The sequence below is a fragment of the Rutilus rutilus genome (assembly GCF_951802725.1).
Source record: "Rutilus rutilus genome assembly, chromosome: 12".
Lineage (NCBI taxonomy): Eukaryota > Metazoa > Chordata > Actinopteri > Cypriniformes > Leuciscidae > Rutilus > Rutilus rutilus.
Window position 1 is genome coordinate 30004260 of NC_140217.1, and position 23992 is coordinate 30028251.

Genomic DNA, 23992 nt, shown 5'->3' on the forward strand with positions numbered 1-23992 from the left:
ACACTAAGATTATGAGGCTTGGCTGCCCTAAGGTGATTTAAATAGGCCTAGATCTCAACAAGTTATTGTGTAGACCAGCCTCGTACAGCGCATCCTCTATTGCTGACCTATGCCTTAGCTTATTTCTCTTCCAAAACTCTCTGGGAAGAGATATATTGGATTAATCTGAACAAAAATATGACTCACCATTGGGGACCTTTACAAGGTTGAATTATCCCACAGTAATCTTTGGTCTACAGTATATAATCTTTTGAGGTGAATCTGGCCTGGATGGCACGAGAGCCCGAAGGCTGTATTGCAGTACTGAAAGCACTTAATATATATTTTATTGGTACTAACGTCATCAAATAAACCTTAATGGACATGGTAGAAAGTAAATGTCAAAAAAAGAGATACAGAAGGAAGAATATGGAGTGAAAAATATCAGAAAATATTGTGGTTGTTCTAAATGACCATTCATCTAGAAATCCTACATTGCTTTACTTGTGGTTTCGCTCCAAAATCTCAATATGTAAACTAATAAAATGTAATAGACATTTTAATTCAAACCAATATTAATCTCTATTTATTAATTTGTAAGTGGGTTAATGTACAGTCAGACGGTCATTTACAGAGTCAATGACTCCAAGACACTCCCCAGCCTCTTTCATCTCACCAAATAAAATCATTTCATGAAATCAATATTTCATGTCCAGCCATGCAATAAGTGGGATAATGTACAGTCAGCCAGTCTTTACAGCAAAATAAAACCTCTCGGTGTGATACAAGACTCCTCAGCTTCACGTCAGGGGCTATTTTGTGAGAATGGCCCTCTGACTATACATTAATCCTGAATTCATGCCTTCGTACAGGATTCACTCAAGGTGCTTACATATAAAGGATAATATCCATAGCCAGAGATGTACATTGTGTCTGTGGAGATTAACTACAATAATGATTGTCTGCGTCTCTTTGAAGAGCAGAATATTCCTCAACAAAAGGCTCCGCATTAACATAACGCATACAATAGTTTTACAACTCAAAACTGTTGCCGTTTATATGGGCACCGTTGCTTTTCTCAGGCATTTTGGTTGAGATGACAGTTAAAATCAGGCGTCTGTCACTGTTATCCAACCAGCCAAACAAAAGCTGCTAAGTGCAGACAGAATTTATATAACCCTTTACATAACACAGCACAATACTTCAAGTAAACACGTTTGTTGTGCGATTCACAAGTTAAATCACTAATTCTCTTCCGCCTGTATATCGAGTAACTCTCGCAGGGAAAATGGTGTTAACCTCTAAGAATACAAGTCCTAATGAAGGCTAAATTTTCAATTACCACCTGACAATGAATAATTAATGCCATTTGAGACATTTGAGATAGCTCACAGGGTGTTTTATATATAAGTGGAATGTCAAAATTAAAAAAAGCTGAGAAATGACTGATTAAAAAAAAAGACTAAATAATAAAATCTAATGATTCCTTAGAATAGTTCATGTTTATTAACAACGTACTATTCATTTATGGAAGTCGTGCTCAACCTTTATTAAATATTTATGGTGAGTAAGGTAGTTTTTGTTTCTATGATGAAAGAAATAATATATGATAAAAATCAATAAGAAGGAAAAAAAATTAAACAAGTAAATGCTGTTGGATATGCTTTTGTCCATAAGGAAGATCTGAAATGCCAGAACAAAACAAGAATTGGTCAGAAAAAAAACTGAACTGACAATAAGACATCTTTTGAACTACGAAGCCTTGTTAGAAAAATATTTTCACTATATACTACTGTAGTCAGCCCATGAAAAGGAGAGGGTATTTTTCTTTCTTTTCTTTTGGTGCACAAAAGTTTTTTAGACAGTGGAGTACCTCAAAGGGATAGTGAAAATTCTGTCCAAACCTGTATGAATGTCTTTTTTTCTGCTGAACATAAAAGAAGATATTTTGAAGAATATGGGTAACCAAACAGTTGATAGGCACCATTGACTTCCATTGTATGGAAAATACAATAGAATGTCAATGGGGTTCCATCCACTGTTTAGTTACAGACATTCTTCAAAATATCTTCTTTTGTGTTCAGCAGAAAAAAAGACATTCATACAGGTTTGGAACAACTCGAGGGTGAGTAAATGATGACCGAATTTTCAGTTTTGGGTGAACTATCCCTTAAAATTGATGGAGTGTGGCTGGTTCAACATTCGTTTCAAGGGTTGTCTGCATACATCAAGGTCAAACCATGCAGGCTAGTGAGATTACACTTTATACCTTACTGTACTTCTAACTATGTTGATGTACAAAATTAACAATCCATCCAATCCAATCGCATAGGAAGCCTATGAGATGTCCAAATGCACGGCATCAGATTCATTTTAGGTCACGGGCCAGATAAGATTAAACGTCACCTTATGCTGGCCGATTTTTTATTTGATAAACCTTGATGTACCCATGCAGAGCGTAAATACATGGTCTTATGCAACTATTGAATTTCAAGAGCAACTTTCACAAGATTAAATCCACATACAAATTGTATCAATGGAAATATTAATTACCCGCACGACAGCTATAACATTTAACGCAAATTAAAGAGTTTATCTGACCTGCTGTAGCAAAAAAAAAAAATATATATATATATATTTAGCATGATCTAATTTAAATGTTTAAACATTCAAATCATCCAGCGGGCCAGATTGACTTCTGTATTCTTATCTGTGTTTAACACCACTGCCAAAAAAGCCTATGAGAGGTCTTCAAAACCTAAAGAACTCCAGATCATGAGGGAATTTACTATGCAGCTACGACAGAACAATTAATAAAATATTCAGATATGCACAATCGCCCCTCCTAAGCACTGACTGTCATGGTTTCTGCAGTATCCTAACCCAAAAGCTCACCGTGCACAGCCCTATCCCGTAATGCCCTAAACATCAAAGAAAGCTGAGCTCATCTCAGGTCATTCTTGGCTTCTTAGCACCAAAAAGCCTTTCTTTTATATGTGTGCAATGTGTACGTAAGCGCAGGAGGGACGGCAGGACACCTTCCTACTAATCCAGTCCTCAAGTCACCCTCCTCTCTGTAAGAACCAGGTGATAATCTTAATCCTGCTCTTGGACAGGACGCCACGTGATAATGAGACTAAACTGGACATACCTTAAACACCAGTCTGTCAAGCTGCCTAAAATGGGCCAAGTTAGTACACAATTTTTTTTTACTCAATTTTTCAATATGCTAAAATGTATTAAGAAAATATGCAGAGAGAAAAACTAATGCAAAGAGGTGTTCGGTACCTAATATATTAGAAAGATACATTTCTCCTGTAGTGGGAATTTCATATGAAATATACAAATTGTTGCTCCTGTTACCATCTCCGTTCTACGCTGTGCGAAGACAACCAATGAACACTATATATTCCATTATTTTATACTTGCATCTTTTTCATCTAAATAAGAATATAAGATGCTATTCACATCAATCAAATAACAAATGGATGTAATTGTGACTACACACTTTAGAATCAGAGGGATTATGTTATGATTTCTTGGAATCTGCTATTTTAATCTTTTTGTAATGGCAATGAAACCTGTAGAGTTCTTTTCTGAGTGGCAAGGGGGATTTTTCCACATTTAACATGAAATATTATGGACTTACAGCTGCCAAATTTGAGTGGGCAGGCATGAGCATCCATAGGGAAATCCTCCAACTGCATGGGACACTCCGCTGATATGGTCAATCTGAAGAGAGAAAAATTAAGATATGATTAAATCTAGATCAGCACCTCTGAGGATATGTTTTAGAGATCAGTTGTTAATATAAACATGTCTTATGTAAGTTGCCATTACCATAGTGACAATCATCACTGCAACATTAATGATTAATGCATTTTTCTTATTGAAAATCTTCTCAAAGTGGCTATAGGATTGAATAACGAGTGGATATTAATAGGAAGACTGAGCTTGCATGTTGAGTGCTCTTAGATGTATTTATAGAACAAGGGTGCCATCATGTGCCAGAAGTAGAAAGGCTGCCAAATCAGTGAAGTAAATCACTGCTAATTCTGGCTTTGCTCATAACCACACACACACACACACACACACACATACATACATACAAATGCTTTTTTCTATTCAATTATTCTCAGTTTTCATTCATACACACGGCAGGATTTAAAATACCTATTTTGAGCTGAAACGCCACCTATTGAAATATTAGAGGACTACAAGGAAAAAAACTGAAATATCACTACATTCAGTTCAATACAACTTCCAACTGTTATACATTACATCTTAATTCATCTTACAAAAAAAGCTTGAATTGCTGTGCTCCCAACCAATAGAATAAGGAAGTAACTTTTGTACCTTCTGATCACAGCAAAAAAGTTATATTCTTCATGTAAAAGGAAGTTTATGATTAAAACAAGAACAAATATCTTCCAATTTTGCTAAATTTTTCAAGACTTCATTTAACATTTGCATCTCAAGTAGGTGTATCTTGATCTAAAGATGTTTAGATATCTGTATTGGAAAACAGGACAAAAATACTGAGGAAGATATTCCTTTTTTTCAATGCATGCAACATTTAATGCCATGACTTTATGAATTTACGACTTTCTACATTTGATTTAAGCCTTTTTTAAGACCCGCAGAAACCCTGCTTAACTTTTCCAGATGCACAGTATAAATAAAATCAAAATAAATAAGACTTTCTATATGAAAACAGATAGTTGCCTTTATTTATCAGGGTGTTCCTCATTGGTTTCAAAAAGTTAGAAACCCCCTGATGTAGAGAACACTGCAGTGGTTCTGCAGTGGCTAAATCCACTGTCCTGTACCCCCCTCTAGTGGACCATTTATGAAACCTTTTTTTTTTTTTTTTTTTTTTTACCATTATAACCATATGATTTCCTGAAAAGATCTGAGGCTAAACACATTAAATGTGATAGAGATGGATTTTGCAACTGGACAACAATCATCCTATCAGAGAAAGTGACTCTGAATTCGATTGCTGGATGTTATAAAGTATATAAGCGATCTAACATGACATAAGAAACATGAAATGGAAGTAGCATCATATAATTATTGTTGCTCTGTCAAACAGCCAAACGGTTTCAGGAAATTCCTGTTACAAAGAAGTGTATAACAAAGAAATCTTCACGCATCCAACAAACTCGTCCATGATTTTTTACAATGTCTGGTTGCATAATGTCTATTGTCCAAAGTCTGCTGCTAAAGAAAGTAATCAGCAAGGCCATTTAGCAAACCAATTATATGAGATCAAGGCTGATCATTACCATAATGGTTACAGGATGGCGGGCTTATTATGCCACCCTGTGGCCATTAAGCCCTCCCTTAACGTCCCGGCTGGAGCTAATTCAATGATTTGGTGTAAGCAATGCAATAAGATGTCAGCACTGACCCTCAGCTGACAGCGTAATGAAGGGCTTGATATTGCCACGGAACTGGATATGCTTAAAACCTCCATCATCAGCAACTGAGGATGGGACCAGGGTTGAAGGGCCCATGGTTGCATCTCTGACTGGAAGTCCTGCGAGAATGTAATTAATGGGGTGGGACACGTGAGGCACTGTTCCTTCACTTAATCAGCGCAGGGCCTTCATCTCTGACAGCTCCATGATGAATTGCTGTATTGGAAAAATCAAGGGCTGTCCTCTAAACTCAACCTCCATTCGACCAGCTCGCACAACTTTATCAAAACCAGCCATATGGGAGGCAAGGAGTTCGCTATGTACTTACTGAACACAGTTAGTGCTGAGGTCAGCATTGCTGGATGTGGAGACGAAATGATGTGGCACTGGGGCCTTGACAAATGGTGAGCGCTCAGAGTTTAATCCTTACAGTGAGCTTTATCTGGTCTGTGATAGCCCATTAAAGCTCATAAATTATATATCATTTCACAAGAACGTTCCATCCACCTTTTCCCTATGCCCCATGACGCTTTGCACAAATTATGCGAGTAACTTCTGTTAAACTGTAAACAATCAGTGAAAGGTTCGCTGTATGAACACAATAAGCTTTTTTTAAAAACAGGGTACAATGAAGTGATATTATTCTACACACCCTTTAGGAAATTTAAAAGTGTAAAAACATCATCAGATTACTACCACAGACCATGAAGAACCCCAAAAGCTTGATTATTTCCGCAGCAATATTACGGACGTGTTATATATCACTGTAGTAATATACGTCTGTATTATGTAACATACGTTGCCTTAATCAAAAACGGTCATTGACTTTAGCATTGAGTGTTAACATCTCAAAGTGCTTTCTGTCATTTTGACAAATAACAAATACTGTTTTTACCCGCTTTAGAAACATTCCAGTAAACACTGCTAATAGGATTAGGAAGTGAAAAGGGGAAACAATTAGCCGACATTTTAAAGCATCCGTGTGAAAACCTGGAAAGAAAAGAGGATTTTGAGAGAAAAACGAGAGATTCTTAGTGCATACTAGTGAATTATTCATAGGATATATCATAAATTAAATCGAGAGAGCGCACCACAAATACGCAGTAGGGTCTACATGTTTTTTTCATGTTACAAGGGAATACAAATAAAAAAAGAAAATAAATCATCTCGTCAGGAAAAAGTATAGAATGTATAGAAAAAGTCTGTATCTCTAAAAAATGGCGGCTGATTCTGTGCTAACACAAAATTACCACAAAACACAAAATCAACAGTAACACAAAATTACTGTTAAACTCAAGTGTATATAAATAATGCACAACTTAAAATACTTAAAATTAAAGAATAAAGAGATAATGTTGTAATACTTTTTTAATATTAGAAGTATGTAGCTTTCAGGTTGCAAATACAGTGCGTGTATGTGTCATTGCAAGATATAGAAAATGGGATGCACCAATACCAGTATCGGTATGGGCCCGATACTGCACCCGTGTGCTCGTACTCATTCAAATGCTCCGATACCAACAACAGATACCACGCAGCGTGTACAGTAACAGTGCTTGTGACAAAAAAAAACAAAAAACAGAGCAAACAGAGAGCACAATGGAGATATCAGAGAAGGATGTCTATGAAGTAAATGTATCTAATTAACAGAATATTAAACGCCCAGAAATCTGCCTCTTAGACAGCGCGTGAATAGCCTATTAAATTGAGTTCTCTTTCATGTCGTCTTGCGCTTGAGTGGACAAATTTACACAAAATTATGTAAAAATGCCCATATAGGCAAGTATCCTTGCAGTTGGTTATGTCTTAAGTGAACATAATCAGTTTTAAAGAAAACATGTGTTTAACAGTATGTTGGATATGTGCAGTTCATAAAGTGACAGCAGCCTAATAAACCTACTGTTGTCTTTGTCCTCAATTTTATTCTAACAACATAAGACAGAGAAAATCACTCACTGACTGGTTAAGCCCTGCTGGAGCAGCTCTAAATATTCACTGTGCTATTAAATTAAACATAAAGGGCCAGATTTACTAACCATTGCAAAACCTCTTTTGGTGTTAAAAACTGTCAGGATTTACTAAAGACACGCAGTGAAACATTAGCGCTGACAAGGCATGGACAGAGTTATTTTTGCGGCTGACCTTATTGCATATGCATTTGTAGGAGTTTCCCTTTCAGATGCAAAATGTATGGGAGGAGAGTATTTCAATTAATCATGCGAGGTGATTTACTAAGTTTTGCGCTCGTCAATTTACTGGTGTTTGCGCCATTATTTACCAACCCCAAAAAAGCACGTCTTAAACCAGCGCTAACTGGTAGATTGCGTTGGTCATTATGGGATTGATCCGGCCGCGTCTGTGTTCTTTAATTTGCGCATTGTCAGTAGATCACGCACAGAACTTTCCACTCCCATCTGCGCTTTTTTGGAATTGCGCTCTTACACTAAATTGACCTGTTTAGTAAATCTGGCCCAAAATATGATAGAGGAATAATATGAACAGTGAAAGTACAGTAACAGTAGCTCCTACAATACATTTTAACAGGCATAATTAGGCATGACTAATTAGCTTAATATTCTTTTGGTTTGTCTGCCCAATATTTTTAAAAATTAAAAATGCAATGAAAATACAGATAAGAGTATCGGTATCGGACTCTTTCTGGAAAAAGTGGTATCGGTGCATCCCAAATTAGGCTACATATCAAATCACTACAGGACTTTGTATTAATTAGCACATTCACAGTCAAGAGCTGATTAAAAAACATGGACAATCAGATGTAAGCAAAATATGCGTCATTATCAAGTGGTATAACAGCTATTTAAATACACAAGAATATAAACAGATTTTAAGGGAGATCAAAGGTACAATTTTAACAATTGCTCATTGAAAAACTCTTATTGGTCTACCATTAATCTGAATATTGAAGCGGATGTGTCCCCCTCAATGTCTATGTTGGTTATGACACTGTTGTTTTTATTTATAAAACCCTGTTGTTTTATTAACACATCTGCAATTTTTACAATGCATATTTGCCTACTGCACCATTTTTCTCAACATCAACCTCAAGCTAAAAAAGTTATTTTAAAAACATGGCAGATCCTTCAGAAGATTTGACAGTTTCTAGAACATCTCCCTTTTGTTCGGTCTCGTAACCTCCTTTTTAACTCTAATAAAAGCCCGTAGACTGCGTTCCACTTTTAGAATGTGGGTGGTGAAATGTGTGGCTGTTTTGCCCTGCTTTTTCATGGCAGCTAAGGTGCTCCTTTCCATCTCAGCAAGAAAAGAAAAAAACCTTACTGCTGATCACTTTTCCGGAAACAATGTGCGCATTGGTGAGTGGTAAAAAGCCCTTTTAATGGTTTGCACTGTTAGGAAATGCAACACTGGGCAGAGTTTATTGTAGGCAAGCTACAATAGCTCCACCATTGATTTCTAAATGACATGCTCCAAGTAATTTCCTCTCAGAGTCATTAATGTTTGATTGATGATCTCGTTCAATTTACAGTCTAAAAAAGCAGCTCTATCTAAGGTTTTATCAATTGAGTAATTTTGTAATAAGTGTTTGGTCTCACAATATACAACGCAATAATTAAAATGAAAAAAAAAACAGTGAAGCTTTGCAAATGAGCAAGGAATGCGTTTTGTGTAAATGAAATGATCCATGTTCTTTGCCTTTTCCATTTATTTTATATTGCTTTTAGACCCACTATATGAAATCTAATTGTTACCTCTATGGAAAACTCACCAAATTCTCCATTGCATTTGAATTTGAGTTAATAAAAGCTAATAACTCATTATATAATGGATCATCATAACTGTTACCTCAGAGAATAAAAATAACTAATACATAACCCTCATAATCCAAACACTATTACGATTGTGCGCCTCAAAATTCAGCACTTAAACAAGCAGGTTCTACTATAGAGAGGATTTAGTATTGATGCCATTTCGAGAACAACAATAGCGGCTTTTATACAACAGCACTAACACAGCAGTGCACGGCACTTGGCAGTAGATTGTTGCTGATGATAGCTGGGAGAGCAGAAACTGTATGTGTGTGTGTGTGTGTGTGTGTGTATGTGATTGTAAGTGTGCGTGTATGTGTGTGTTCTCTCCCTCTGCCCTGGTATTGCGAGTAATGGAGCAGACAGTCTGTGAAGAACAACTCAACAACAGGGGCATAAAACATACAGCCAACTTTGTTTCTAACTCTTATTTTGCCTCACCCCCCTTTTACTTTCTTTTCTATTGTACACCGTTAGGTTGGAACACCCTTGGGTGACTGGTCTAGAGTACAAAGAGAAGAAACTAGATACAGTATGTGTGTGGAGTTTCAACACATTTTGAATCTGCCTCTATGTTATTGCAGTGTCCCCAAATAGAGCATTTGGGGCATCAGTACACTAACCAAAGTCAAAAGATTTTTTAAGATAAAACTGGCTAACATATATGAGGTTTAGTGGTTTAGTCAAAAGTGCAAGAATGATTAGTCAGTGTGATTAGTCTTGGTAGCATCAGTAATAATAGATGTCAAACAATCAGTTGTTTTTTGTTGTTTTTTATTTTATTTTCAAGTGTACTGCATTCCATCATTTTCCAGTAAAAGTGTATAATTTTCTGCCTTGTTTTGGTAAATAAAGCTTAAAGTTCTATTTAAAAATAATTTGTTTAAAGTAACATAATGTGTATAATAAAAAATACTGAATAATGCATAGAAAAAGTAATTATTTAAATTATAAATATACATAATAAAAAATTATAATTTGTACTTTTTTGTGTTAAGGCCTGTGAAAATATTGGCAGGGCATAAATAAATAAATAAATAAACAAACCAACAATGTTACTGTTGAACCCTGCAGGGACCTGAAAGACCCCAAGGCCTCATGGCTTCTATAATTTTCTGAACCCGAGAGAGGATGCTTCTGATCCCTTTTCAGTGCAAAGCAATGTAAATTCTTTGCCTATTGGGAAAATCACTGTGGTCGTTAAATAAATAATAACACACCTCTCCTCAATAAGCAGGATGATCTGAAGTATCATTCAAGTCTATAGCATAAACAGAGCAAGAAGAATTTTGTCTGTGAAATATAAAGAGAGTAAGTATGAGGAATCTAAAACATGGCGAACCACTAATGAAAACAACAAAGGTAAACTCATGTGTCCTCTTGTGAGAAGACAACGTCAAAAAAAAAAAAAAAAAACAAGTATAGAGAAAAAGCTTTAGCAGGGGCAAGCTGAACATTCCCACTGAGATTGTTCGATGCGGCACATGAGATGCTGAGTTCAGCAGGAGCCGAGTTCATGTGTGCTTAACACATCTGTCACATAGCAGTGGGTTCAGCAGTGCAAAACAGAGGTGAGGAGGCCATTAAATGAGATGAGGATCAAATGTATGGCTGTACTACCCATACTCAAATCCATTCATGCAGACAGCATTTCATACTGTGAAATGACAAGGCATTGTAGCTTAAACTGGTACCTCATGGTGTACAGCAATGTCCCATCATCCTTCAGTCTCAGAAGCTTGTTGGGCGTTGTCATGTTGTGAGCAATGGATTTTTTGCCATTAAGGAAAAAGGTGTCAGGTGTCCAGATGTTGCTGGCCAGCAGGTTATTCAGAGGTAGCATCTCCATTGGCCCTTTGAAACACAAACGCTCATCTTTCCAGCTTTGACGGAAAAACACATCAATGGTGTATTCCTGTTCAAAGGAAAATGTTCATTTAGTGTGCACCAGAAGGCAGGGTCGTCGTGAGGAACCCCAGGCCCTGTGATGAGGAGGAGGGGCACACTAAGGCCTCCCCATAAACTTTTTCTCCAGGGGCCCATGAATTACAGCGATGACCTTGCCTGAAGGCAAAATCAAACGTGTCACATGACTAAATATAAAAAATGAACAATAGTTGCATTCATCAAATCATACTGTGACCTACCTAAGATATTGCATGCAGAATTTCAGGAAATGTTGCAGAGGTGAAGTAATGTTACAGAGTGAGGCAGGATTTAATGAGGAGTTATCTCAGTTGGGAATTTCCGTGAATGAATGGTGTTTCTTCATGAAGAAAGGATCTGGTTTAAATACTTACCATCTCAGTATCTGACACTGGCCCAAAGCTGGTGACAAAGATGTTGGTCTTAATTTCAGTCACTTTCTCTGTAAAGCCACAAACAAATAGGGATTTATTAGATTGTTTAATTTTGGATGTTATATATTTATACTATAATGGAAGTTCTACATATTTTATACTACACATACTTTATATATTCATTTACTAATATATATACAGAGAGAGAGAGAGAGAGAATGTAAATAAAATATGCAGAATTTCCAATCAAGTATATATATAAATAGTGTATATATCGTAGGCCTAAATAAATAAATAGAATATAAAATATATGCAGAATTTCCATTAAAGTACGCTTTGATTCGCTATTTGTATTGGTACGCTGTTTCTTTTAGTTGCATACATTTTAAATGAAAAGCAGTTAATTCCAGGCTCCTGACTGCACTTTCCTTCTCAAAGTACTAAATCATGTCTAAATCCATCATTTGTCAATTGACATCATGTTGCTGATGCGCAGTTTTCACATGGAAACAGGTGCAGCCAGTGTTAATTCTCTTTCTCTGCCATAACGGCATGATTTTGACATCTGAGAACAATAAACCAGCACCTATTGAAAAGAGCGATAGCTTTCTCAAGGTCAGCGGGCACATTCATATCCCTTCTCTCTCGCCCACCCTCTCTCTCTGTCTCTTGCAAGAACACTGTAATTGCAAGTGCCGGGAAATAGTGGCTGTTTGATTTTCACAGAGAACCAGGAAATTTCTGTGATCACTTCTACTCTGTGCAAACATCTCCTGTATGAAAACACTTCCTCCCAGTTAGTGGATTGAATAGAAGCAGCATCTCTCTCTCTCTCTTTTTTTCTTTTCTTTTGAAAGTCCTTCATGCTGCTGGTCACGATGGAATGTGCAGGCGTTCTCTCTGTTTAACCATCTGCCTTTATCTGAGGACATCTTTTCAATATAACTACCAGAGGTCAATGCCAGACATTAATTGCCCTAATATACAAGAAAAAAAAGAAAAAAAAGAAAAAAAACGCCTCTCGCTAAATCACAATCTTGCTACAGATTTTTGAAGTATCTAGGCATGGTATCTAGGCAGAGTTTACCTCCAAGCCCAGGTCGCAGTCTGTTATCGTAGCCATCCAGCAATCCATCCAGGATTCGTGTAAATACTGTGATGTTATCATTGAGCTCCGACTCTTTAGGAGTCCCTGTAGTAGACTGGGAGAGGCTGATGCACAAGACCATACAGATAATTAATAACTACAAGTATTAGTTCCTATATCCATTAGGTGACCACAATGATAAAATTGTCTGGAAAATGTGCATTCTCAAGATATCAATAGAATCAACAGACATATATGCATGTTACATTAATTGACTCCTGCAATTAACTAGAAAATAATATGAAGTCAACGAGAAATAGAAAGTTACATTAAACGTAATCTACCTCAGATGGCAGGTGAAAGTCATGAACAAAACACCGACCCACATGCTTCTCATTTTGGCGCTGCAGTGGGGTCCATATCCCATACCTGCAAAGAGTGCAGCATATGGAGTCATTCATACCAGCATGATAATCTTATCATTCTCCATGAAACTCCATGAATTCTGCACACTTTAATTTAAAATAAATTGAGAAGGTAAGTTAGAAATAGAGGTATATACAAAATCCCTAAAACAGGATGATCAGTAAACTTAAAAACAATATAATTTACGAAGTGTTAAACAAACAGTTTTGGTCAGCTATACAGTTAAAATTTGGACACCTTTTCATTATTACTTTAATAATAATCATAATAAAAATAAGTAATAACAATTGATGCCATAAATTAATTTTTTTAACTATATAATTTTTTTAGCCAATTTCAGATACTATACAAGATAGCCTATATATATTTTTTTTTTTTAATTTTTAAATCAAATTTTAAGACTATTTTCTATGTCAAACAAATGTGTTGTGCATTTCGATTGTATGCCAGTTTGCAACATTTCTTTCAACGTGACCGTTTGTAAAAAGCAGTAGGAGCGCTGAGTTTGCAGCGGCTGTAATGCTTAGTTTTAACAACATCTGGCGTATAAACTTGTCGAACATTTACAGTGAGTCCTACAAAGCAGAGTTGAGCAGAGATCGTGTACAGTAAAAGCCTCGCATCTTACCTTAAATATCTGAATGGTGCAGTGGATCCACGTTGGAAAAAACCAAACAAAAAAAACAAATGCAATGAATTCCTTTTGAAGCAGTGAGCCAAATCCTGCAACGTTCAGCTTACAGCAGTAGTAGATGCGTTGTTCTTCAGATATATCCAGTCTTAACCATACAGGCTCATTGTTCTGTCCTCTTTTACGATTCAGTGACTGAACAGCCGCTGCAGAACATCCCTTCCTTTCCACCGCATCCCAAAGACCCCTTCATCACTCCTAAATCCAATTGAAAGACAGTAACCAGGCAGCCCTTAAAATAGCCTAGTCTTTGTTTTCTCTCTTCCCCTATTCTCCCTCTAGTCAACAAATTCCCTTTAACAGACCATTACTTTTCCCCCTTCTTTCCTCTGTGGTAGCCTAGCACGACATCTCAACGCTTATCTGCGCAACCGTTCAAGCGTTACAGAGTTTAACCGGATTCTCCGCTTACCGGGTCGGCGGTTTGACGTCCGTTGCTCTCCTCACTCTAGCCCAACTGTCACTCTAGAGGCATTTGTTCGTATTTGGGACCAAAGTAATAGGACGTCACCTCCGCTCGCGCGGCATAATTACCCCCCGAGGGAAATTTAAGCGCCCGTTGGGTTTTGAAACTTATCTTGTTTGAGCTTATTCAGAGAAAAGCGCGATTACCCCCGTCCCCTGCGCGCGTTACAAACGCGGACGCCAGAAAATGAGTGGATTTCCCAACAATTCTGCTTACTATGCATTTTGCGCGCGAGCGTTTAGCTCCAGGCAGCTCCCCATGCGCCAGGCTGTTTAATGAAGACTGGCTTTCTCTACATGCGGATCATTATATCTCCACTGAGAATAATTATGGTTTAAAAGTATCAGTTTGCCCAATTATAACGAGTTGTAAATTATAGAATAGTCCTTTTTTATAAATAGTTTAAAATATATACGAAGTATAGGTATATAAATACATCAAGGTATCAGCCAAAGATACATAATATTGATTTGATAGGACTAGATATAAAAAATGGTTTGAGAGCAAGTATTGTTTTATATGAAACAGAATGGAGTAGTAATGAGGACAGCCATCAGAGGGAACTCTAATCCCATTTTTTTTCTCTGATGCTGACTATCACTGCAGTGACTCAGTCGATAAATGAAAACCTTAAAAGCTCTACCTGCTCCAATTTCACGTTGTGCATAAGTGAAAAGAACTAGTTTATTTTATAATGACACATTTTATGCTGATTTGGGGTGACAGGGCAACTGGGAAATGTCTCCAACACACACACACACACATGCAAAAAGCATTGCTATTACACCACTATTCTAGTGATTATGCAAAATACTACAAATGTATTAAGATTACTTCAAAAATAAAACAAGCATGTGTATTGAAGACTCCCAGTAAAAATGCACGCACATGGGTAATGTATGCAGGTGTTACATTGATTTACAGCAAGAGAATCAAAGCAAGTAAATTAAACATCTGCTTTGGGTTGGTTTTAATGGTCACACTGCTATCGAAAAAACAAACAAACAAGCATCCCTTATAGGACAAGATTATTTCTAGGTTCATGAAGATAGTAAAGACAGTTTGTTGTCTAAGCATAATGTGATATTTAGTAATGTGATTTGGGGATTGATTTATTTTTGAGGCGCTTTTGTCTGACTGTTGATTGACTCCATTGATGTGCACTCCAGAGATTTCCACACAGAGCAGCTGTTACCTCTACAGTCCACCTGTGTCCAGCGAGCATCTGATAAACATGATCTAGTTGCGAGTGTGTGTATGTGCGCATGTTAAACAGAGCTTGAATAACTAAGAAAAAAAGCAGCCTATGTTTGAACCCAAGACATATGTTATGAGTTAAAAGTGATATATTTGGGAATGGTTTTTGGGATTCTTTTCTTTTACTGTACACAATCAGAACCATAACAATTGCTTAGAGAGTGTGTTGATTCCAAAAATAGTAACATGGCATTGAATGATGGGAATAGTAACATCACCTCCCTTTCTGTTTTGCAGGAATGCTGTGGATGGGAATAAAAAGCTGTTTGCAATCTATGACACAAGGTAAGTGACTTATTTGTATGGCAAAAAAAAAAGAAAACGTGAATTAAACATGATATTTTGAAGTAGAAAGACTAAAATATATTTTCTTGTAAGACTTACTCCAATAATCTTTGTTTTATTTACAGCATTGAAAAATTATTTTTTCTTCCCTATTATCGACGGCATGTTGTTAACGCCTCAGGATGGGAGTTTCGCAGTATCGCAGGGGTCTGAATTTTTCAATGGGTATTACGAGTGATTTTGCAGAGTTCTGTCTCAATCTAAAACAAATCAGACCGACAATGTCAGCCACGTACATACATTATTCATTCAGCACAGTGCAATATTCACTCCATCCAGAGAAACTATTTATCTGTGTCCATTTAATCTGGAGGGGGTGGAGGGGGCGTGCGGAGGAGAGAGGTCTTTTGCATCTGCGAATTGACACGAATGGAAGGAAAAACCCTTTCAGTGGAAACCAGTTATTCCCCTCTTACTGATACTACCTCACCCCTATACAGTAGATCAGAAAATTGCTTTGATAGTTCAGTGGGCGAAATAAAGCAAAGTGCCTTGTGAACTTGTGGACGCGGTCTATTACCTCACATTTAGAGAGGTCAGGGGACAATGGTCATTTTAAAGGCAGGGATCGTGAAAGGTTTCAGTCCTCCCACAGCCTGTTTGACTAGTGTTACTTTAAAGGAAATCTACAGCATTAACAGCATTTGGCTTGGTGTGTGACCGTGACTCGGTGCCATTTGCTCAGCCCACACACTGAGGAGCCTTTGCATTTGCAGATGATGTGTGAGTGGAGTGCTTTGTTTGGATGATGGGATGTGGGTGTGTGTGGGTAAGTGCTGTTCAGAGCTACCCTCGCTTTCTATCTCTCTCCTTATAGTAGCTGCTCTTTATAAATGTTTATGCTGCAAGAAGCATAGAAATCATTCCAGCTACACATGTAGCCTACAGCTACAAAAAGAAATCATCTTAGAATTGAATATTGAACACATTATACTCTATTAATGCCAACGTGATAGTAAAAGGGGCAAGGGCACTTACTGAACATAAGTCTTAAACTTTAACTTTTAGTTCTGTACAAAGAAGTGTTTTCAGAAACAAATTTCAGACCTAAAGAATTTACACCCAGCCAATCCATGAGTTTGGAACTGGCCACACACGAAGTTGAAATGGAATGGCAGGAAAGGGAATTTATTGAACTGCAATTCAAAAACACCAGTAAGGCATTTTGAGAAATGAGGTGCACTTTCACCTTGGTCCAAAAAAGTTAATTTATAAAATACAATGAAATAAACAAAATAAAAATTTCAATCTATAACAATCAAGGACTTAATACACTTTGCTTTCCTTGTTAAAAATTACTGTTTCGAATTTCTTAGAATGTCAATTCTAATGTGATTCTATTTTCCTTACATTCAAATTATAATTTCAAACTCAATAACTGATTAGGAATGGTTACCCAGGACTAGTTGTCCTAAAACAGATCAATATTTGTTAACAACAAGTATCCATAATATAGTCCTCCTAACACTATTTCAGGCAGCGGATCAAATGCTAAATGTTGCCAAGCTAAAAAAAATACAGTATGTACTTGAGAGCTCAAGAAGAATGGACATCTCGGTGGAGACTCAGTCCTCGGCTCTGAAGCTTCTGAAACAGTACCAGGAAGCACAGCCACATCCCTCTGCATCCGGCATCTGCTTCTAAAAGCATTAGCCCCGCATCAGTCTGCACACTACAGTCTAAATGTAGCTTGGGGGATTTAAGAAAGCCACTAACTTCGACCATTGACCATATCAAATCCAGCAACAGCTCCCTTAAACAACCTTTCAGTCAGAACAATGCAGACCAGTTTTTTGAACACAGGTCAAATTAACAGGATTAGTTTAATGAGTTTTTAAAGCTTGGAAGAAGCCATTACACTTCGGCTTAATCTCCAGCAGACTGTCAAGCCTCACTGAAAATCTGATTATGTATAATAAAATTGTCTAGAGGCTCAATGGAGGAGCCTTAATATCCATTGATGGGGAGTGGTAGTGAGAACAAGTAATATATCAGATTGATTTTATCACAGAAGGTATCAATACAGTAGCGTTTTTCTCCTTCCACTCTGTGCCATGATGTTCTGTTTATCACTATTAGTGTGTATGCTGGCATGCTGAGGTTGGCTACAGTACAGAAGGTGTTCTTATAAATGTAATGTTCTAATAAAGTTATAAAGCACTGCCATTTGATACCTTGATGTAGCAGATGTGCAGCTGAAATGATCTTCTCAGAAAGAGAAAGATTAGCCTACTAGTGTCCAGAACACTCAAATGTAAGGAATGAGCTGAGTAACCACTTAAAGGTGCAGTAAGCCATTTTTGAAAAACGCTGTTGAAAGTGGACAGCAGTAAGGGGTGTATACATGAGAGACATTAGCAGAATGACTATAGAAAGAGAGATGGTAGAGAAAATACAAAAGATGAAAAGGCCAGGGGAACATAACTTTAAAAAGAAGGGTTACGATCAGGCAAGAGGTAGGACCCAGGTTAATATTGGAGAGGTTTTCCAGCGCTGGAGAGACTTTAAGGAGCGGGAATTATTATTATTATTATTATTATTATTATAAGCCTGGAATGTGTAAACCTTCTCCACTGCCCTTTTCAAGCATCCCAAAGCATTCAAGGCTCCCAAAGTGTGTCCGAAAAGTGAGATGACTTTCTCCTAATATATGGTTTTTCGTTTACGCCATAGTCATTGCTTGTGTACCTCATATGTGTACTTTTATGTGAATCTGGGGGCGGATTGGAGGCATCAAGATAGGGGTGTGTTTGTTTTGGTGATTTTAAATATCAACAGGGTTTACCAGAAATCGCTTACTGCACCTTTAACAGTTATGACAGTATCATTTTGAAAGTTTTTTTTTTTTTTTCTTCATTTTAAAATATAGCCTAGGCATTTTAAACAAAAATGCAATTTTTTAATAATATATGTATGTCTATAAGAAAGTGATAAATAATAATAATGCCCGATACCGAAAACTGAAAGTCCAGTCCAGCCAACTGTTTATGGTTACCTAGGCCTACTCGCGAATTTTGAATACTTATGAAACGTCTATATAATATATACTTTATTTATATGTAAAACAAATCAATTGTTTTATGGCCCCTCCTCAACCATTTTTTGGTTTTGACTTCCTGTGTCTTCCAGCAAGAAACCCCCAAACCTGATGGTTACATCAGACCGTCCTGCACTTGAACAGCAAAGGACTAATTTACAACGCAAGAAGTTGTGATTTGGTTTGGATTTGTTGTAACCAAGTTGCTTTCCTCTCACAAAGATTTGTGATGTAGGCTACACCCACCAGCAGGAACGGCAAGAATACACGAGCTAAAATACTCACCGTTTTATTGTTCTCCATGAAGGAAGAGTTGGGGAAACCCTTTCCAGTCGTTCTCTTCAACGTTTACTCGCCTGTATATACACTTTTTCTTCTAGTTAACGAGCCCAACGAAACAACACCGGTGTTTTGTTGCGATATACAGTTAAGTTTTTGTTTGAATTGACATGTTGAAAGAAATATTTCGGTAAACTCCGCACTACACACTAGCAAGAACGACTTCACGACGAAGCTTGTGGAATGTCACGTGACCACTTTACTTATAGTGAAGTCCTCGTGCTCACATGTCAATTTCATCACACTCCGGTAGACTCGGTCATCATTTTCGAAATCAGTGCCCGAAATTTCAGTTTCAGTTTCCAATTCTCGCGTTTTCCCGAGTGAACATCTGATAACAAGCGTATTTTGTTGGCTTTATGTGGGAAAATAAGTATTCCTTGCTTTGCTTAGCTGAAATAAAAAAAGAGGCGTAAGACTGAGACTTCAACAGAGGGTGTAAATTCGGGACAGCACAGCTACGAGCGTCAAAACCGAAGGATGGAGATCTGGCTGTGCCCCAAACACAGACTCCCCTGCTGCAAGCTCCGGTAGTGTCTTGGGCAAAATGCATTGTATTCACCGAGCACCTAACCAAATAACGCAGTCTCCGCAAGAGAGCGAAAACGCGGATCGCAGCGATTTGTTTACGCGTGTTTGACAGTCATTGGAGTTTAGCAAAGACCCACTGATGGAATAACGTAACGTGTTACCCTACGCAAGGAAACCATACAACGTCAGTTTTGTCGCTCGATTCCTTGTCTGAAAGAGTATAAGGAATGTTTGGAATACAGAAACGAAGGCTGTTTGGTGTTCTTTCATTACCGGTAATTGTGGCAGTGATGTGCTGTGCTCAAAGGTAAGAAGAGCTGGTGGAGACCATGGCGCGAGAGCATAGACCTCCTGGGCTCTAATATGATGGAATAACCTTCTTTATTGTTTCTTTACAGCGCCAATGAACCAGGAAACATGTCTTTTGTCAAAGAGACAGTAGACAAGCTTTTGAAAGGGTATGACATTCGTCTTCGACCAGACTTTGGAGGTATGATGTCGCTCAATTCATTAATTGTTACTTTTAATGTTACATAAGTATTTACAGATTGTTTTAAAGACTGATATAAAATAAATAAATGGTTTTGGTGAACTTGAGGATTAAGTTTTTCTTCTCATTTAAGGTGCACCAGTGGCAGTAGGCATGAGCATCGATGTGGCAAGCATAGACATGGTGTCGGAGGTCAACATGGTATGTCTGTTTCTATCTTTAATTATTTATCGAACCATTGATAAGTAGCATAAGCAGACTTTTGGACATGTCCTGTGAATTTGTAAAAGAGCTTTCCGTGGTGCTGTCCATGGTGCTGAATCCACATAGCTTAGTGTCTTCTGCCTGTGAGTGCTAGAGCTTTGCTCAATCTGTTTTAGTGCCAAGGTCTAGTAAGGGAAGTGTTTTTAATATTAAAATCCTGCCAGGACTTCATTGTCGACGATGTGGTGTTTTTTTTTTCATCATGTTAATGCTTTATCAGTGCAGATCAGCACCAGCAAATCACTTCCAATGTCAGATGATAGCTTTTATTGTGATTTGAATTAAAAAAAAACTAAAAAACACTTCCCACATTTTAGGACTAGAAACTGTAGTGGTGCTTTTTGAGTCAATAAAAGTTTGCATTCTGTACTGAAGTGTTTATGATTCATGGATACATGGGTAACACAACATTAGTGGATTAAATATGAAGCGTATGTTTGTGTTACATACATTCTATTTTTGGCTGTTTTGACTGTAGAACTCATACAGACTTGATATATAGACTTAATTATACGGTATAAAATGTCGAGTCAAAGGTTCTCAGTGGTACATGTCCACATCAGAGTATGAGAAGGGTTGTCTCTATGGAGACCATGTCCATTTCACAGTCATGAATATGCAGATAGGTTAGCCCTCTCACCTGGGCACTGAAAGGAGGATGCTGTCAGCTTAGAGTCCCACAAGGGGATGGACACATATGCCAAGGACACAGCTTGACTGTGACACAAGAAGTGATCATCAGTCACCTAGACTTGTGTTTATTCTTTTGTAAAGTTGATAGACTGACAAGATGAAATTGTCCAGTATCTGTCCTCATCTACTGTACATAGCATGATATGTCAGACAATTGTCCCAGTGTGGATCAAAACTGTTTTGACATATTTGCAATTAAATTTCTTCAATATTGTGTTCTTTGTGAAAGTCGTTATGTCTGATCTCAACTTTGACTTTGATTTGCTCTGGCATTGTGTCACATCAGAGGATATGTATCCTAGAGATTTGATATGTCACTTTACCTTTAAGCCTGTCACTGATCTTACTTTTAAAGGTGAGAGTTTGAACAAGGTGCACTAATCTTAGATTAACTCCAAAACACGTCTGTTGCAGCTCAGAGCGGTGAAAGTCACACAACCCATGCAATCACAAAAACTCTTACAACTTGAAAAATCAGCCCGGATATGGCATAGTTTTTCATTTTGAATATTTGTCCCTGAAATTTAGCAGGTTGTCCAGGTTAATGAGCTTTTAGCTTGTTAGTTACTTTTGATTTAGTTCTATCTGTAAGAAAACACTCCAAATTTGTTATTGCATCATTTTTCGCTTGTCGTCATGTGAGATGTGCGCTGCTCTGATTGGAGCTGTCTGTAATGCTATGCTACTCAGCCCAACTCTTCTGCCCACATCTTTCCTTTCCTTTGCACTTCTCCCACTCACTGTAGAAATGCATTGATCAGTGCATTTTTGCAATATTAAGATCATTAATAATTAAACACGACCACACTTAGTCTTATCAGGTACAGTATGTGAGTTATTCACTATAGACACACATTTAGCTTTAGTTCTCCCGTGGAGTAAAACTGACCCTGTCAGCATGAACTATTAACTCAATTTGTAGCCGAAATCAACAGTGCTGCAGACATTATCCCGGTTGATGAGGTTAGCCATGTGACTGAACTTAGAGCGCTTTGCACGGGAAGTCTAATGGTAAGGTAATCAAGCAGACGCTAACAGGATTTTCCAGCCTAAGAATGGTGTTTGCTCTTTACAGATTAGTTATTTCTGTATAATGGATTAGCTTTCTTTAGAGGTACAAATTAGGATTACTTGGCCCATATTGTTAATAGCAGTGGTCCAGGCAGGGTGAGGACAAGGATGTGTGTGTATGTGTGTGGCGGGGGTTGGCTCAGCTCAGCAAAGCTCAACGCAGCCCAGCACAGTGGGGATATCAGGGAAACCTCTGTGCACAGTAGGGATTACAGAAGTCAGTGTGATTATTATTCTGTGAGACAGTTAAGCATCCAGGGAATGACAGGAATAGAGAGCAATAAGAAACATAACCCGTACAGGCATGTCCGCACACACTCCGCCTGTGTATACATGACTGCTTATGCAGACTGTATGAAATAGTTCATCTCTCTTGAGATTATCTTTGAAGTGATATGATTGAGAGTGTGTTTGCTGGTGTGAGAAAGAAAAAAGTCTTCTTAGTATTCATTCATATATGCATCAGAGTTGAATGACTACTTACTCAAAACTACTGTTTGCGAGAAGGAAAATGGATTATAGATACATACTGTCGAAATCATTGCGTCACACATAGAAACTGTTGCTGTCCGTGGTGCTGAAATGTGTGATTTGAGAAGGATTTTGCATATGGTGAGATACTGACATATGATGGGAACACACTACACGATTTTCAAAATCGTTGGATCGCTGTTCTTCTCGCACTACATGACAGTCTGGGGTTGCATTTAGTTGCTGTTGTGTGCACACTACATGACAGATCGGCGACAGGGGGGGTCACACATTACACAACATTTCAATGGGAAGAATCCCCGACAAACTCTGTCTGGTCTACAAACTATGTCAATTTGTCGGTGCGCTGATTTGCAACGGGGAAAAAAAGAAGAGCATGCAGAAGCCATGTTTGCTGATGCTCTTTGGCTGTTGGTCTTCACAGATGTAATTCCAGGCAAAACACATTTCACACTGCAGGACAGTCGGTGACAGGTCCAGATATTTAGCATGCTGTGATTGGTGCATGCTAAATATCTCACGGGCATCGGTGACAGATCGGCGCTTCACTCAGATCGCGTCTTTGATAATACACACCACGCGATTGTAACTCACGTGAACGAGCACCGATTTGCCTCAGATTTTGGCCATTCATCTACGCATTCCGCAAAACTGTTGGCGAGTGAAAATCAAGGATAAACTCGTGCAGTATCTACCCAGCATTAAAGAGGACCTATTATCCTTTTTTTACATTTTACACATGAAAAAGTTCTGCAAAGTTACAAAGCAAAGTCCACTTCAAACGAGGTTATTCTCTACATCAGCACTGTTTCTGAACTACCTGAAACATCTTGACTGTAGGGTAAATTTTTTTCCAGGAATGTACACATCACAATATTACTCATTTAAATAATTCCTGCCCAAAGCATACACAAAATAAAGGGGGTGAGGCCTGGTTGAGTTGCATTAGTAGTGGGTTGTCACCAAATCCAAGAGATGCTGTTTTTTCCACCCCGGATCTATCGCAGTTGTGGTAAGAGACATGACATTTTCAAAACACGAAGCGATTGACCAATCTCAGTAAAACAGCATAATAGGTCCTCTTTAACAGTTTGTTACAACTACAATCAATTAACTTTATCTAACATAGCTCACAAAATTAGACATATCAGGACGGAAATAAGCCATATTGTTTAGATTTACTACTTTTTACATTGATATATATTGTTGACAGCGCATTACTTTATTTCCCAGTCGTTGTTGTAATTTTACTATGAACTAAGCTATGTTCTGTTATTCTGACATTTATTGTCAAGCACACACATACATATTTAATA

General features: G+C 37.7%; 2 protein-coding genes across 7 annotated transcripts in view; one reads left to right on the top strand and one right to left on the bottom strand.

The window, feature by feature from the left end:
• gabra5 (gamma-aminobutyric acid type A receptor subunit alpha5) overlaps positions 1-19162 on the bottom strand; it is a 39018-nt gene extending 19856 nt beyond the window's left edge. Inside the window, exons 1-7 of one of the 2 annotated variants that reach the window (XM_084424893.1) lie at positions 19082-19162; positions 13629-13889; positions 12919-13003; positions 12575-12699; positions 11488-11555; positions 10882-11102; positions 3629-3711 (exon numbers count right to left, since the gene is read on the bottom strand). In XM_084424893.1, the coding sequence (XP_084281019.1) occupies positions 3629-3711; positions 10882-11102; positions 11488-11555; positions 12575-12699; positions 12919-13001 (580 nt within the window). In that variant the 5' untranslated portion in view covers positions 13002-13003; positions 13629-13889; positions 19082-19162. Of the gene's footprint in view, positions 1-3628; positions 3712-10881; positions 11103-11487; positions 11556-12574; positions 12700-12918; positions 13004-13628; positions 13890-14103; positions 14316-19081 lie in introns of those variants that run through there. The other variant, XM_084424892.1, reaches the window with a different exon arrangement.
• gabrb3 (gamma-aminobutyric acid type A receptor subunit beta3) overlaps positions 1-23992 on the top strand; it is a 67198-nt gene that overhangs the window by 8822 nt on the left and 34384 nt on the right. For 3 of the 5 annotated variants that reach the window (XM_084424887.1, XM_084424886.1, XM_084424889.1), the window contains exons 2-4: positions 15652-15699; positions 20065-20156; positions 20290-20357. In XM_084424887.1, the coding sequence (XP_084281013.1) occupies positions 15652-15699; positions 20065-20156; positions 20290-20357 (208 nt within the window). Of the gene's footprint in view, positions 1-15651; positions 15700-19859; positions 19974-20064; positions 20157-20289; positions 20358-23992 lie in introns of those variants that run through there. The other 2 variants (XM_084424888.1, XM_084424890.1) reach the window with 1 other exon arrangement.